The 17,557-nt window shown below is 42.2% G+C and overlaps 1 protein-coding gene across 1 annotated transcript in view; it reads left to right on the top strand.

Moving 5' to 3' along the window:
* The first annotated feature begins 11,114 nt into the window (after positions 1-11,114).
* LOC104512309 (formin-H-like) overlaps positions 11,115-17,557 on the top strand; it is a 44,605-nt gene continuing 38,162 nt past the window's right edge. Inside the window, exons 1-2 of the mRNA XM_010155229.1 lie at positions 11,115-11,241; positions 12,465-12,532. Coding sequence (XP_010153531.1) covers positions 11,115-11,241; positions 12,465-12,532 — 195 coding nt within the window. The remainder of the gene's footprint in view (positions 11,242-12,464; positions 12,533-17,557) is intronic.

Consider the following 17,557-nt stretch of genomic DNA (forward strand, 5'->3'; position numbering starts at 1 on the left):
GGCCTCTACTGCGCTCCTCCCCGGAGCCAGAGTTCTTCTTGCCTGGTGGGAATGAGCTGGCTAAACTCGGAGCCCCGACAGTGCCTCCCTGGAGGGTCTCCTGGGCCTTGGACCGCGTGGTAACGACAACCTGAGGGTGAGCACCCAAGTGGGATGGGGGTGCGAGCAATATGCCCATGATATATTTACTGAGATGCTCCAATTCTGCCACCAGCTAGAGAACGTTGGTTTTATCAGAGGCAAGCTCCCAGGGAGGTCATACCTCGCCCACGAACGGTTTGGGTTTTGTTTGTTTACTTTGGTCCCTAAATTCCTTGCTCGCAAGCGGAGCACCGCGCGGGTGTGAGTCTCCACACCGTGCTCCCCGCACCATGACTCTCCAGCTCTGCTGAAGGACCTTGGTCAGCCTAAAGGCTTAACCAGCTCTTGCAAGTTGATCTTGTCTTGTTCCCTTCTCCCTGCCTCCATCAGTGTGCCGTGTCCTGCTGGCAGAGAAGGGCCATCCCAGGAGGGCCAGAGGCTCGGCTGGTTATTAAACCAGTTACATGGAAGTTAATTTGTCGCTGAATCCAACTTCCAAACCATCTCTTGCGGCACTGGTTTCAGGAACAGAGAACTTCGAGTTGAATTGCCTCAGTTAAACCTTTTTTTCTTTTATTCTTCCCCAGTTCAGGAGAATGGACATTTAATGCTGGTCCGGTTTCCTTGGTACTATCTCCAGCAGCCTGAAGCCTTCTGACCTAACTGGTCTGAACTTTCTCATCATCCCTTAAATCTCTGAAAGGTCACTTATTCCTAAGAGTAAATGCTGGGTATGTGAGACTGCCCTGATATCAGACCTGTTTTAATGAAGTTTCTTCTAGTAACCTTCATGCGCATTTCATGGGAACACAGAGCTGTGGGCTGAGTTGGTCTGACCCAGCATGTTACTGGATCAGTCTCCAGTATTTCAGCAGGCCCATTGCACCCTTGGGCACCTGTGCTAGAAGATCTGCCCAGCTAGACATCTCTGCTGGAGAGATAAAACAAGTTTCCATGTGCCCTTTCCTTTCTTTACTGTTTCAAAAGTAATCCTTCCTCCCAGGCAGCTGCTTTTTCTCACAGGAGCCATAACTGATCTTAACTGGAATTGAACAGATTTTAAGCCTCTGCAGGACCAGGGAGACTTTCAGTTATCATTTATTAACAGGCTATCATAAGGTAGATTTTCCTTGCACATTATTCACTGACACGATATCTCTGTAGTGAATTTTCTTAACTTGATTTTTTGAAAGCACTCACTGATGCCTGTATACTTCATGACTCATGTTTACACTGAAGTTCTTTAGAATCAAAACCATACAGTCTGAAAAAATAGCTGGGGACTTGCCCACCAAGGTGTCCAGTTAACATTTTAACACTCTTAATTGTTCTTTCAAAGTTGCTCCCTAAACTCACAGTGATGTATATTAAAGCAGATAGCTTAAAACAACAAACTCTCTCTCCCATTCCTCTAATCCCATGACAGGGAAAAAATATTCCCTCGGTTCAAATGTAGCATGATTTATGTAGATTTATCTTTATGTTGTGCAGTGAGCCCCAGTTGCTTCTTGCCAGCTTTCTTGAGCCGAGGGAGTGCCCCCAGGATAGTGATTTCAAGGCATAATGACCACCACTGTTCTTGTAAACTTGTCTTTCCACCTAAGGAGGAGCCCGTCTTTGCAAGGCTGGACAGACAACCACTCTGCCAGCTCTGTCCTTGGGTACTGTCCTGTGGCAGGTAGAGGTTGTATCCTCCCAGGGTGAGGACAGGATGAAAGGCAGAGCTCCTGTTCATAGAGGACAGCTCACGCTGGAGGAATAGCATCCTTCTGGGCTTTGCTCTGGATCACCTGCTGATGGAGGGGCACTCACGTGTAACCCAATTCATAGGAGTGCTTTGCCATTCACATTCCGGTCCTGCCTTCCCCATCTGGTTAGTCTCAGCAGTATACTGCAATAGTTCTTAAATGTCAACTGCAGAATGCTCCAACTCTTGTTGCCACACTGTTTCAAAAGACCACTACAGATTTCCCCGCCTTTCAGCTGAATCTGAGAATAAGAAGTCATTAAATCTGTTTCATCGTGAATTTCTGAATGTATCTAAAAAAAAAGGAATCAAGCTACCATTTGCACTGAGATGCAATTTGAAGTGGAAATTGAATGTTATATACTGAAGTGGATTAATGGCATTATTCATTTTGCCATTAAGTGCTAAAAATAGTGGGTTAGAACTTCATGTATCTGGTTGCAAGCTCAAACTGACTCCAAGGTCTTTGCAAAAATGGGAAGAAGCTGTGTTTGCATGAAAGACAGCAACAATGCTAGGCCTTATTTTCAGAAGGTGTAAGGGGATTTCTCTGCTCAGCATTGGAAAACCTACATGATGTGAAATTTTGCAATATGTGTTGCAATAACCTACCAGAAGTTGCTGCCCCTCTGCTGTCAGTTCCCGCTTCATTTCCAGAGATACAGTTAGTCATCTGGTCTGTTGCAGTGCAAAATAGACAGGTTGCTCTAACCTCCACGGCAGTGTTGCAGTGGATTTGCATCCTGGCAATTGATACATTACATTTCATAGACATTAATTTTCTGAATCTCCTAGATAGTGAAGTCCACTTATCTTGGGTAGGGGAGCAGACCATGGCAATTGCTGCAACCCAGGACATATAAAATGAAATAATAATTGGTTTAAGTCCTCCCTCCACCAAAATCTGGTGAAAAGAAAATTGGAAAGGTAGCAATATGAGATGACTTTGTGTACTCCCCAAATTTGCCTTGTATATAGCTGTTCACACCTCTTATACCCAAGGCCTCAAGGGAGAACTTTAAACTGCTGCCTGGGATGTGATCAGGACTGTTGTTCCATGGAGATCCATGATGGAAATCCTGCAGGTTGAGTGGGACCAGCCGAGGTTTTAGATCTTCGGGCTTTGCTGGGTCATGGTGAGTCAGTAAGCTCACGGCACATCTGAATGTTTCCTTGAAACTCCATTAATGCACAGAAAGTGTCATCTTTTGTTTTAAATCAGTGAGTAAAATTCCCCTCTCACCTCTTCTCTTGGGTTCTGCAGTCCATGACTAATGTCACATTTCATAGCCTACTCTCCAAGTGTTGTGACAGTATGTTTATTTGACACCCAGGGAGAAGTGTCCTCTCTCTTCTTGTGTTCTTGTTTATTCCCTGAACCCAAAAAACAAACTCACTGTTGAAATTATTGACGCTGGTTTTCAATCTCGTGGTGTGCTGAATGGGAGAAGTCCTTGGTTTTTGTCCCTGTAGTTGCTATGCAACTGTCACCTACTCTGTAATTCCTGATGCTATGTTTAAGTCAGACAGCAGCTGGGGCCATAGGTCAGAGGAGAAGAGATGCATAGGTAGGGAAAATATTCCTTGCAGCATTAAGTTCAGTCCCTTTCATCAGTGATCATTGATGTATCTCACCTCCTCCTTGTATTTCATTCTTTCAGCTTCCAGCCTCAAATCCCCAAACTTTATTGTTTCTCGTAGATAGAGGAATCTGTTTTTCACCAATTTTGCATGAATTTGATTCAGTTAGACTGTCATATTTGTAATGATGAAATAGGTGGTAAGAAGTCTCTGTGGTTTCAGCCTCCAGAATTACCCTTCTCCTCTTCTGATTTTTTGTTAATATTTTTCATATGATGAGTCTTCACACACTCAAAAGCTTATAGAGGCAGGGGTGATTTTTTATAATTGTTTTATTATGGGAATTTAAGCTCCTATACTTTGATTCTGAATACAGTAGGGCTCTTCAACCTCCAGCGTGATTTGCTGGAGGTGGACTGAGGAGATGGTCTTCAGGGTCTTGCTTAGCTGAACAATAGAAATCTTTTGAAATGCATCTTCAAATCTTATCTTGGTTCTACATTAAAATACCAGCACTTGGGTAGACTGCTGCAGTTAAAACCAATTCTTTAAACAAGTGTGACCTAACTAAGGCAGTGTTTACTGAGGGAAATGCCCTTCTGTGCTTCTATAAACAATAATTTAAAACCCCATAAAAATTAAAAGTTTTAGCAGCTTGAAGGCCAGATTACAAAAATGAACATTGAATTTCATTACGAAAGTGTGTCCCTAACCGTGGAGGCATTTGAACTCGATCAGCACCAGCATTTTGACCCTGAAGATTTCTAGATACTAAAGATTTCTGCTTCTCAGCTTGTGTGTGTTTCGAGTTTGGCAGGGATAGATCTTGCTCCTAAGCCTGCCCAGGATCTGTAAACCAGCTGGACAGATGCCGACAGGTACTCTATGAATGGTCACCTCCTTTTAGAATGGGTTCAGAGGAAAGTATCTTTGCTGTAATCTATTCTGGGCCACTGACTAGAACTCTTGGCCAGGAAGTGCAGGACTGAATTTCCATTCCTTTCTTTGCCTGAGAAGATGAGACGGTTTATCTTCAGGTTCATGTTTTCACACATCAGCAACACAAGCTTTGGTTTATCAGGGTTTTGTTCTGTCCTTTAGGACAGCATACAGCTCTCTGCACTAGCAGACCATTTCTTTAACAGTACCTGCTAATACACACTTGCCATCAAGTTTGCTTATCTGCCAGTGCCAGGGCTGTCCTTCACTATCCGAATCTTCCAAACTTAAAATTATTACCTAGTCCACGAGTCTGTATTACTGGTAATGAATGTTATGTATGTTTCGGTTCAAGCAGATGGATCCTCAGAAGGATCATGAGTAGCCCTTCTAAAACGTCACCCCCAGCCCACAAAGATGAAATGGGTAAAATGTGGAAATTAGATCTATCAGGATGTCTCTTATTAAGGAGGATTTAATTCATGTTGTTTCTCATCCTTTTATATAACTCCCTTTATAGGAAAAAAGCTGTAAATAAGAGGGTGTCAGCACAACAATGAAATATTGGCTGTGATGAAATCAAAGAAAAAGATTGAGCTGTTTTAACTACTCGCAGAAACAAATTATTTTCTATGGGAAAATCCTCAGTCATGTTTTACAAAGCAGTTAATATTGTAAGGTGCCTTTTTTTAAAAAATGTCATTATTACTCATTTTTTTCTTCACTAGTTAAACTATTTAGTCTTCAGAGAGAGGTAAAGAGACAGTAACATCTACTGTTAAGCGTGCATAATGGAGTTTTCTAGAGAGAATTCCCTTGTGAAGTTGTTGAATGAAAACCCTTGTTTAACACTTGTCATGAGATTCAAGCTGACAGTGGCTGATAAATGAATATAATTTTGCTTTATTTTCACTCTTTCAACAGTAGTTTGTGCCAGACAAAATGGGAAACGTTAAAGGAAGTTAGAGGATAATAAACAGATTACAGCAAGTAGTAACTACTCTCCTGTGTTCCAAGTAGCCAAAATAGTGAGTGAAATATGCTTAAAGACCTCTCCTCAGCTTTAGTCTTTATAGAAAAGGACTTACTTGATACAATGCTTTATCTTAGCAAAGTACACTGTTGTTTGAATTCTGCACACATTTCTGGAGTGCCCATTACTCTACAGGCTTTGATTTGGAAAATCTGTAAACATGTGCTTGAATTCATCATCTGGGCACTTCATGATGGTTACTGAGCTCTCCACTGACATACAGAGTTATTCGGTGCTGTAAAGCTGCCTTAGTAGAGTTTTAGTTTTTGATAACAGAACACTTGACAAATGCAATAAATTAAACTCCAGTTCTTAGTCAACGAATGACCTGTAGATCATGAACCTCTCAAGTGTTCACTTAGTTTAAGAAAAAAACTATTTAGTATTTTTCACTGAAATCGCGAAAATATCACTATAATAAATTGTCGAAATACGGTTTGGCTGTTTTTTGCTTGGAGATAATCCAACTCCAACAAAACTGGAAGTAGGAGCTTTGGAAGAATCTGGCAAAGAGGACATACAGTGACACTGCTGCAAACACTCAGCTGAGTACGTGCTGTCTATTAAGTGCCGTGTTTTTCTTGAATGTCTTAGGGTAACAGCTCTCTAAGAGCATTTTTTAGTACCGCTGCATTCACAGACTGCAAAATCACTTGCAATATTGGATACCTGATGCAATATTAGAAAGATTTCAATTGTGTTCTTTCAAGAAGTTGTAGTTCATACACTTCACAGTCGTGTCCATAGCTAATAACGTTATTTTATAGCCTGAGGCTCGCTATGACCTGAGGCAAGAATGAACCTGCCATCAGCTGAGGTCAGTAGGTGTTGTCTATGTCTGTACCAGATTACAGGAAATGATTTTCAAGTTGGAAGAGTAGATCCTCACCTCATACAACCAACTGAAACCCTGTTGAAACAGAGCACTAGCAGTTTGCATCGTTTAGGATGTGACCCACTGCATTTTCTTTCGACCCTGGCTGGAACAGAAAGCACCAGTATTGCAAATGAAGAGTGGCCTGCCAACCTCTGATTAGTGAGGAAAAGGATCATGTAATAGTGATTGTGATGAGGTGGCTTTCAAATGAGTGCTTCTGTAATTTCAGCCAGTTAACCTGTTAATTTAAACAGACTTAACTTTTGGACATTATATACAATTTTCTTTCTCATCCAGGGTGAAAGAAGACAAAGCAGACCTGATTGCAAAACACTTACCGGCACCTGCAGCTGCTTTGTCATATTCAAGGGATTTTAAGTGCTCAAAATACTCAGTATCGGTTTTGTCCTCTCATGTACAGGGTGAAAGACAAGCAGACGTGATTGAGCCAGCTGCATTCTGCTATTCAGCTTCATCAGTGCCAAGAATCCCTGGAATATCTTTCTCATCTCCCTGGGAGCCCTTGTCTTCATAAATCTCATTGCCCTGCAGTGCTGGAGCTGAGCAGTGGGTGCATTTTGCCTTTCAAAGCCTAATATCCTAATGCTGCTGGCTGGCCTCATTCCTGGCACTACAGATAACTGTAAGGCTGGAGACTGGCAAGCTTTAAAGATGATTTTACTGATCTGTCAGATGCTGTGGGTGGATGGATATTGGGACAGATTGTTCTGCTGATGCTTGGAGCACCTCAATTTGTTGCTGTACTTGGAGTGCAGTGTCGCTTCCCTGCAGACAAAACACTCACACAAGAAGGAGAGAAAATGCAACCAAGAAATCGAAGCTTTTTATTTTCCCTTGATGCTGCCAGTCCTTACATGCTAGAGACGGACTGTACACTGTGTCCATCACCACCTGCTCCTAGACCTGCAGAATTACCAATTTCAGGCTCTTTAAAATAATACCTACTTGAGTGTCCATCTATATGTGTGTGGCCCCATGTGAAGACTGAAAAAGAGATATCTTTGTCTGACTAAGCCATCTTGCAAAACAGAAAAAAACAAAACCAAAAAAAAAAAAAAAGGAAGAAAAAGTGTGTGTGGGAAAAAGTCTCACGAGTGTTTACTTGGTTGTCAGGTCACATTTCAGCATATGGGATTTTCTTGAATCAGTGGGAAAGGCCATGTTGTGGGTGGTTTCCTCTTTCTAGCTGCAGAAGAGCACTCCTGTAAGACTGTTTGTCTCTCAGAGACAGTGATCACAGAGCTATCACAAACTATCCTTTAATTTTAATTACCATTTAGGTTTAACCTTTGCCCTGTTAATTAGGCCAAAGGATTTCCAGTTCTAATCTTTTTGTGTTTGGAAGATACTGTCCTATGGATGTAAAAAAAAAAAAATTCAACTTCAGTGCTTTTATTTGCATTGGTTTTTACAAATAACTTATAGAACAGAGTGAGGTTATCCTTACTTCTTGAGGTTTAGGGATAACTAGGAATTTCAAAGGTCTGTGTCCACCTATTACACCAACTGCACGTGCACACTCATACTGCTGCCCTTGGAGACATGCCCTTCAACAGTAAAATGGGACTTAAATGCTCTTCAGGGTTAGAGAGATTCCCTGTTCTAGATTCTGAAATTTGCAATATGAGCCAGATTTTTTGAGTAATGCCAGACTACAGAATGTGAATATGGGATATGGGATTTGGGATATGAATATGTGAATATGGGATATGTTGGAAACAGAATCGTCTTGGTTTGGAAAGTAAAATATATTTGGAAAGCAAATATGATTCATGAAACCTTGTATCTATTTATTGTGGAAAATAGAAATGACAACTAGTTGTCTCATACCATTTCTTGTTTCTATTTTTTTTTTTTCAGTTCAAGTACACAAGGTTATTTACAGACCTTTCTTTGTGTTTGATAATAATGTATCGTTAGGTGTTTCTGAATAGCAAATTTTCCCATTTAACGCAAGAAAACAATTTAAAGTTTTTGTTGCTGAATATTGTCCTGGCAAGAAAAGGTGGTGTCATGAAAAGGTTACATCTATCGCTCGTCTTACACAACCTCTGATGGCACAAATAATTAAATTTCAGCTGAATTCACCAAGGGCACTTCTGTTGACTGCTTAGAAACTTCTCCAGATGTTTTGTAACCTTCCTTTTCTAGGCCAGCGCCTCAGAGGACGCAGGTGCCAGAACCCTAAACCAATGAAGCCTGACCTCAGGAGCTCCCTCATTCATACTTCCCTGAAGGGTATTGTGTCACTGCCCAACAAACTTTGAAGTGAACCTTCACATCTCTCCTGCTTCCCCTGACTCCAGTCACTTACAATCTGTGCTCTATTACGCCCTTTGTCTTCTGGACTGGTTGCTATTAATTTATTTATGTGTATATATATATGTACACGTGCAATAAAAATGTGTCTAAATACACATTTAATAGGCATAATATATATAGGCATATTACTAAGGATTTTCTTTGTGAGCCAATGCTGCATCTCCTCCTCCAAGCAATGCCAGCTCGTGTGGCCGGTCTGGAGAGACCATGTGCTAACAGGATGGCCAGAGATCTGTCACTGCTATAAATACACACCCCTGCCTAGTGGGTTATTGTTCCTGCACCGGCTAATTAAACGCCAGAGCAGGAAGAGGAATAAGATACTGATTTCACCATTTTGCTGTCGTGATATGAGATTCAAATCCAGGGTACCTCATTCCTGTATCTTAACCACAAGATACTTCTTTTTCCAGATGTAGTTCTCTCTTCCCTCTCACTTTGTGAAAAGCAGAGAAACAAGCTCATTCAGTCTGTGAACCTGAGCTTCATGCTTTCTCCCCTGTAGCTCAGCAGGTATTTTTCTTGAGATCTCTTCCTTCATTTTCCATATTAAGTGAGAAGCAATGACTGAATACGGCCAAGCTCTGCCGACTTCCCTTTGCTCTTTCCATTGCCCAGCAAAAAGCCTGATGATGAATAACTCGGTGACACTGAGGCTGAAATTTCAAAAAGCTCTTAGTAATAACCTGCCACTGGCAAACACTGGTGGCTAAGGTTTCTAAATAACAGCTATAGCTAAAAATACATAAAGGAGTGCAGCTGAGTGCTCCCTACATTGTAAAATAGGGGATAATGATGAATACTTCCTGGAGGGAAAATTGGCAGGGCAGGGTCTTGATTTAGCCCATTTCAGTTTTCTGTTGCTGCTGCCACCCAGGACTCTGCCTGCAGGCCCGTTTTCTTGGTGATCCTCTTTCAGAGACTGTGCCAAAAGAGGCTGCCCGAAGGCAAGTTTTATTTCAATGAAATTCCTCATTTGAAGACCAATTTTGTCAATAATATTTAAAGACAGTATCTAGGAATCTGGCTCGTGTCTGCTGAGTTTAGTGATGAGTAATAGTCCCATCTTGAGAAAAGCTGGGCTTGCAAATGTGCTTGCTAAAGTTTTGGTGATTCACTACCTTGTTTGAGCATAAAATTACACCCCTGTGTGTATGAAGAAGGGCGAGGGTTTTAGTGAACCCTTGGTTGTCGTGTTTAGAACACTCCTGCCTAAAGCCTGCAAGGGGGTTAGCTGTGTGTACAGCACAGACGGGACAACTACATGTGTGGCTTCAGCCAACAATATCACTTACCCGAGAGACAGTGGTTGTGTGTGGGAGCCTTTTGTTTTATTCTTACCCTGTCATTTGCTGACCGAGACTGAGAACAGGGGAGGTAACCGTATTACAGTTGTCCCAGTACATGGTGCAGTGGCCTGAATGAAATGGGGGGAAGGTGGGGTGGCAGCTGCAATCTCCTGTCATCAGTTTTTAATATTTGCTTGAGCTGATTTTAGATTAAACCATGACATTGCTTTTGTCAAAAAACAAATATCTATTTTGATTGATGAAAAGATCAACATTTCAGAAGCAGGTTGTAGGGGAAGAGGCATCATAGAATCACAGAATGGTTTGGGTTGGAAGGGACCTTAAAGATCATCTAGTTCCAACCCCCCTGCCACGGGCAGGGGCACCTTTCTAGACCAGGTTGCTCCAAGCCACATCCAGCCTGGCCTTGGACACTTCCAGGGATGGGGCATCCACAGCTTCTCTGGGCAACCTGTCCCAGTGCCTTAACATGCCCTCTGGGAAGAACTTCTTCATAATATCTAATCTAAACCTCCCCACTTTCAATTTGTACCGGTTGCCCCTTGTCCTTTTGTCACAGAGCTCTTTCCAGGATGGAAAGGCCACCCTGGAGTATGGAAGACCCTGACTCCTCTGCCCCATTTGCACCTCATTAAAGGGGTGGGTGCAGCCACATTTCATACTTTCTGAAGAGTGATCTCACTGTTGCCCTTGCAGGCTTTCAAGAGCCAGGATTGCTGTAGCTCTCTCTCTGATTTCACAGCCAATTTTTTGCTCTTTCAAGCCCTCCAGTGTCTACTGCTTGTCTCTGCTGTGCCCCAGCCATTCCCACAAGCCGGTGGACATCCTGGACACAGTCACTGGGGAGTGCCTTGTATTCTGGCTTATCTATTTTAAACCCGTACATATGGCTCTTCAGTTTTAAACTGTTTTGGCGGTCCAGTTTATTGATAACCTGCAATTAAGGCAGTGTCTGGTGCCATCTTGTGTCACAGAGGAGTAAATATGTAGGCCGGTAACGTGCTCAGCTTTGGGGTTCATCACTGGATGCAGCGTCAGTATTAACAAGGCAAACTCACAAGTGACATCCAGAGGTGAGGGACTTTGCACGAAACGAGTTGCAGGCAGTTGAACAGTGAGTTAAAATACGAGTTGGTGTAGTGTCACCAACATCAGCCAAGCTTTCTTGACTCTAAACCGCAGGCTGTGGGGCAAGCCGGCACGATGGCTAAAGGCCATCAAGCGTCAGCTAAACTTGAGAGGAACTTTTCACGCAAGCACTGCTTGGTTTTACTTACTTCATCACAGTTGTACGAAGCTGTCTTTGTCAGGGTTAGATCACCCCTTGCAGGTGAGTGATTTTGATCCATCCCTCCATGGGCCCTCCGTGCTGCCGGAGGCGGAGGGGATGGTGGATGCAGTGGCTGCTGACACCAGAGCAGCCGTGGCCCTCTCCCTCTCCTCTTTGTGTTTGGTGTCACTGTCCCCTGGAGCTGATCAGCCAGCTGGGATGGCAGGTCCCCTGGTGCCCCCCCAGCAGAGTCCCCTGGATGGGGCTGTGGACCTGGGCATTGCAGGGATATGCCGACTGCTCTGTCCTGACATCTTTATTATTGTTTGTTGCACATGGTGGGAAGTTCGAAGGAAATTGCTCCAGTAGATGAAAAACGGTTATTTTTAGAAACATGTGGGTTGTTTCTCTTTTCTTGATGGTGACAATGAACCACTATCAAAGACAGGAGACTGCTGGAATCATGTTGTTCAAAATTCAGCAACTGAGTAGTTTGTGCATTACCAATTCACAAAGGAATAACTAATAGCTCTGTTGCTAATTACTGATTTCCTTTATTTATGCATCAAACTGCCACTATGCTTTGCAGAATGTACTGCACAAAGAAGTGAAGAATGAGAAAAGAATTTTTGCTTTTATAAAAGAAGCCAAAAAATGACAGCTCCATCAATTAGGCACCATGGACCTACTCTTTCATTTTAATGAATAGATGTATTATCTCTGTCTTCTAGTTCCTAGCTTTTTTACTTTTTTTTTCCTTTGCTGGATTCTACCGCTATTCATCCAAAATGTGCAAATTGAATTAAATATAAAATTAATCCAAATTACCTGAAAAAAATATAAACTCCACATTTCATGAGAAAATATTTCCTTTATAGTATTTCTGGTGAAACATGGAAAATATTTACCTTTGCCACGTGCCCATCCAGTGTGGCTGTCATGGGCTGCTGTTGCCTCCTTGCAGGTTGATGGTCCCCAGGCATCCGAGTGTACTGCTGGGTTGGGTGTACTGCCATGCTGACAGTCCTGTCCCAACTACCTCATCCCTCCCAGCTCTTTCCTCTGTCCGATGGGCTTTATTTCAAATTCACAGCTGTGAAATAAATCGTAAAAATAAGATGAAATTGGAACATTCTGGTGCTCTCCAATCTGGAACGTGCTTGACCCTGCCAGGAAAGGCTGGACCAGGTTTTGGATATGAGAGTCTGATTTCAACAGGAATAGTTGAACATGAACAGTTCCTTTTTCATATTAAAATATAATATTTCTGCTTACAGTTTAAGAAGAATTTTACAGAGACAGAAAGGAAGCTAAGATGTATGAAGCTGTGCACCTTGGGAAGGATTTACAGGTGAGAATACTGCAAAAACTGGCAGTTTGTGTGAGGATCATGTACTTGAGCATCACTAGATGTCACTCTCGACCTGAATTTAGTTTCACAGACTCAATTGCTTGTCTGAAGTTTTAACTTAAATCATTCATTTTCTATTCACAGCCCTCTTTTTTTTTTTTTTCTTCTTGTATTTAATGCACAGGGAATCTTCCAGTTAAGTGTAGCATAATCTGTTGCACATAAATATTTCTCTGGCTTAAAAGCAGGATCAAAATTAGGTCAAATAGAACTACCTAAAATTTGCAAAGCTAGCAATTTCTGTGCTAGATATTCACTGGGGAAATAGAAAAGGCAGACCCCCATGAAACAGGGTTTCCTTCTAACATGTTTGGCTCGTTTTCCAGTTTCATTCAGGACTTCTTGGTGCAGTTACGCTCTCTCTCTTGTGGAATGAAGAGGATGGTATCCATTTCAGCCCAGAAGATCTCCTTTGCTTCAAAATACTGGATTTTTGCTGTGTTAAAAAGCAGAGATGATATTTAGATGATTTATGTGATTCAATTTAATAATGTTCTCTTTCGAACTGCTAAGGGTTTCTATTTTGATATTTCTTTGCTTCATTAGGGCAAATTTCTTCAATGAATTCATAGAACATTGAGGGAAATGCTTATTTCATCTTGTTTTGTTCACCTGTGACTATGGAGGAAGAATGATTTGGTGGAAAAAAAATCCCCTTCCTGCACTTCCTTTATTTCTTGCAAGTTTTTGTTTGCCTCTTGGTAAATACCTTTGTTTCCTTGTATGCAGCCGATGTGCTCCTGTGCCTGACCACTGCTGCGGGTTTCACCCATCTGTACCACTGCTGTTCCTTCGAGGTGCAGCCCCAGAGCCAGGCTGCGGTGCAGAGGGGGGCTCCCCACGCAGGGGGACACACGAGGCCAGGCAGGCCTCACAGTGACTCTTACTCTGCCTTTTACAGGGAGTCAACATATGATTTCCCGCTCAGATCCTGCCTGTTGTGCTTCTCTGCCCTGTCAATCCCACTCCCTGCAGCACGGACCCCTGCAAGCATCCGTAATGGCAGGAGCAAGAGGCTACCAAACAGGCTCTGAGCCCACATGGACTCCTTTTAGTTGCTGGTAGAGACAGAAAAAAGTGACCTTCTCCTCCTGGCAGGGAAGCAGCCTCTCTCCTCACCGACACGGGCAGCTGGGAATTGGGATATCAAGGCTTTCCGTGCTGTCTTACTGGGACTTTGAATGTAATGTGAGGAAGAACGAGCCATTCATAACTGCAAGGCATAAGGAGTCCTTCTTGACTTTTTTTTTGAGCTGTGAAGATGTGTGTGATGTCTTTAGGGTTTTACACCTTGAAGTATCCATGAATGGCCTGCTGTACTCAGCAATCATTTGGGGGAGAAAGAAGGAGCGCTATTCATCATGAAAATCTAAATACTCCCTGCCATATAGCCCCAAATGTTTTCTGTCTCTTTAAAAATAAAGGTGCATGTGAGATGATCATCACTTTCAGGTGTTAGAAGGGCCAGGCTGACCACTCCTTCCACATCCACCTGTCCCTGCAGCGATCCCCAGCTCTGTTTGTTGGCATCACTGGCTTCAGAGGAGGCACAGAGGGTGTCTCAGCCATGGGCTGCAGTGCCCTGGCAGGGCAGGTTATGTAGTAAATGGAAGGTGCCCGTCTCTCAGGGTTGCTCAGCTGGTAACTTTAAAATAGCACCTAAAATAAAATCAGTGAAAGCCTCAAAACCATGAAATTTCCATGGCAGGAGGAGTGAGAAAATGCATGGATGGACAGACAGACAGATAGATAGATAGATAAATGGATGACTGAATACTAGTGCTTAGCCAGCTAATGACCACAAACACTTAATGCAAAGTGCAAACCCAGCATCCTACAGGTTAGTTATTTTTCTGCTGGTCTCCTTTGTTCCTAAGAGTGTCTCTCCGCCTGCTGTCTCTTCTCACCGTGGAGACCCAGCCTGTGCTGAAGGTATCGTTTTTCTCTTTCATGTTTGCGGTTCAAGGTACAGTCTCTCCTTTGGTCACTGAGCAGTACATGTAAGCCTTTATCATACCAACCCTTAATGTCAGGATGTTTTTTATCCCATATCTCAGTTAGTTCCTTGATGTACCCATTAATCTAGTCTAAGAAATGACGGTTAGAATTACAATATGCTTCCTTTGGAGTAGATACTCTACCCCTTCTAGTCCTTTCTGACTTTTCTTTCTCTTTCCATTAGAAAAATGAACTGTTCTCTCTTTAGTTACTTATCTTTTTTCCCCCAATTCTTTTTTCTTGATTTACCTTCAGCATTTCTCCCCACATCACTTTCTGGTGATTAACACCCTTGGTATGCTCGCTGTTGTACTAGGTCAAAACCTCACATTATATGATGGAGGTATTAGCTCTGGATTCCTCTCTTTTTCAGCACTCTTCCACAGAAAAAAGAAAGAACTCACTTATAAAACAGGTTTAGGCAGTAATTTTGAGGTGAAGCAAGTTTGCAGTGAAAGGCTTTGTTGTTCAGCTCAAATATTTTGTGAGAGCGTTCCAGCTCCGCTGAAAAGTTCATGCTTGAATGAAAGGCAAAAATGTTTCTATTAAGTTAACGTTTTTGTTTTTTTCTAAAAAAATTCTTTTTTTAGAATTCTTTAGAATATTCTCTAATGAAATGAAAAAGGGACAGAAACATTTTTTGACTTTTGCCTATTAAACAAATATTTGAAGTTGATTAAAAACATACGTGTCATAGGATTTTTTTTTTTTTTACTTCTGCAAAAATGACATAATAATGAGTTCACACAAGGTCATCCACAATATGTGGTTGGAAAACTCCTGGGGATGTAGCATTTTAAAAAGCAGGTGGGGAAACCTCTCGTTTCTGGCATTTGAACTCGCTGCCAGGGCTGTGAGGGCCCCGGTGAACACAAGAAGTGAGATAACAAAACCAGGAGGCTGACAAAGAGATTTGTACCTGGTGGTTGGATACAGAAGCAGAGAAGTTTGGAAAAAGCTGTTGAGAATCTCTGTTCGTAAACCTGAGAAAGGCGAGCTGTCGTCTTAGCCTAAAACGCGTGAGGAAAGCGTGGCATGGCCCTGGTAGGAGTGTCACCAGCCTTGGGGGTCGTGGCCAGCGGGTGCGATGGGCAGCAGCAATTTCAGAGGGGTTGTGGCAAGGCAGGACACTGCTTCTCCAGGCAAAAGACCCCCCTGCTTGGCAGCAATCATACCTAGTGCAAGTGCTAAAGAAGAGGGAAAAGTGGCTACAAAGTCATCTTTGACACCTGCTTTTTTTCCCTGTTGTCAGAGTTGGTTATGTTATTCTGAAGTAAAATATATGTTTACCTTGTGTATTGGTGCACAAAGTGGTGTTCTTCTATATTGGTTCAAAACCCATTTCCCAATTCTTTCCCTCTTCACTGGAGAGTAGTTTAAGTACCGAATTTTCCCATGTGTTTGCTGCAGCACATGGTTCTGGCATACGTTTGAATTGACTAAGCAAGAAGAAAAAAAGAAAATTACACCAGAGCCTTTATTAAGGGAAGGTGTAATTAACGACTTCAGATTAATTGAAAATGTTTGCTCTAAAAGTAGCAATTGAGCTCTGTTCTGATTAAGTGCTTTCTCACAGACTTTGTAACCTTGCAGAACGTGCTGTTTAGCAGGCAGTGGAGGGGAAAAGACCATTTAGTATCTCGGCAGAACCTTTATAAAAGAAACCTGTCGCTTTCCCATTCTAAAATGTTCTGTGGTGCTATAATCACATTGTAAAAAGAAGTTCCTTGGGATTCTTTAATTTAAAAAGAAAATCATGGTTCCTTAAGGACTGAGGACTTTAAGGGGGAATAGGCCAATACTGAAAATTTGATTCTGAGTGAATTAGTTGCTATTTTATTTTAAGCGAATGGCTTAAGATAACTGTCAAAGAGTCACGTTTTCCATAATTTCTTTTTCCAGTTTAGTGAAAAATTTCTGTCCTGTCATGCTGGACATAGCATAGTGAGAATTGAGAGCACTGAAAGACAGACATCTTTTAGTGTTTCCTTAGAAGATCTGGACTTAGGCCCCGTTACATTATTGGCCTTTGTTAACCTGTCATTCTTTCAAAGAATAGGATTTACTTTTTATTCAGTTGGAATTATTAAAATCTGTTTATATTTGCATATATTGACCTTCCTTTTCATTTGTATTGCCATAAGTAATTAATTCCTAATCCTTTCCCTCCCACACATTTGCTATTATGGTCTGTCTTGGGTCCATCTTGTGTTTAACAAATGGGAGCTTAAAGGCTCTGGACTGTGAAGTTGGTGGCTGCGTATGGCTGTCGGAGCCTGCCCCTGGGCATAAGTTTCAGACCTGGTTCTGGCATGCTGAAGACCTGCCTACAAGGTGAATAGGTTGGTCAACTCTGCACCACGTCACTTGCCACAGCTTGTCTGTGGCTTTTTGGCTGCCTGCATGTGTCTCTTACTTTTGCAGTGCTGACTTTTGGCTGAGCTCTGGCAGATAAATCAGCTGAGCTTCTCAGCAAAAGGTCCATAACTATGTCAGCTGAAAGAGTGGGTGGGATTTATACACGTGAGTACCTGGGTCTGGGCCAGGGATCCCTGCCCTTGCAACCGGGGTGGTCCACTGACACCTCTTCTGCACTGAACTCCTCAACTTCCTCTCCCTGACTTCCTTCTAATAAAACATTGTGTCTAGACTAGTCGTGGAAGGAGACTCATCATCCAAACAAAATGTTTTAATTCTGGTCACTTTTTTTAAAAAAAATTGACTTTGCAGGAGATACTTAATGGCTTTTGATTTTCCCTTTTGCCTCTGTTTGGATGAGAAGACATTTCAAAATATGAAGAGTCCACCTTCCAGCCATGTCTATTCAGAACTTTTAATCTCTGAATTAATTTTGATATGCTTTTTTGTCATAATGGAAGTCACCGTATATAGGTGGGGAAACTGAGGTATATTTTCTCTGTAGCTGCTGAAGAATTTTTGCAGAACCAGGGTTAGATTTCAGGAATG

The sequence above is a fragment of the Eurypyga helias genome, unplaced genomic scaffold, assembly GCF_000690775.1.
Source record: "Eurypyga helias isolate BGI_N326 unplaced genomic scaffold, ASM69077v1 scaffold6007, whole genome shotgun sequence".
Classification (NCBI taxonomy): Eukaryota; Metazoa; Chordata; class Aves; order Eurypygiformes; family Eurypygidae; genus Eurypyga; species Eurypyga helias.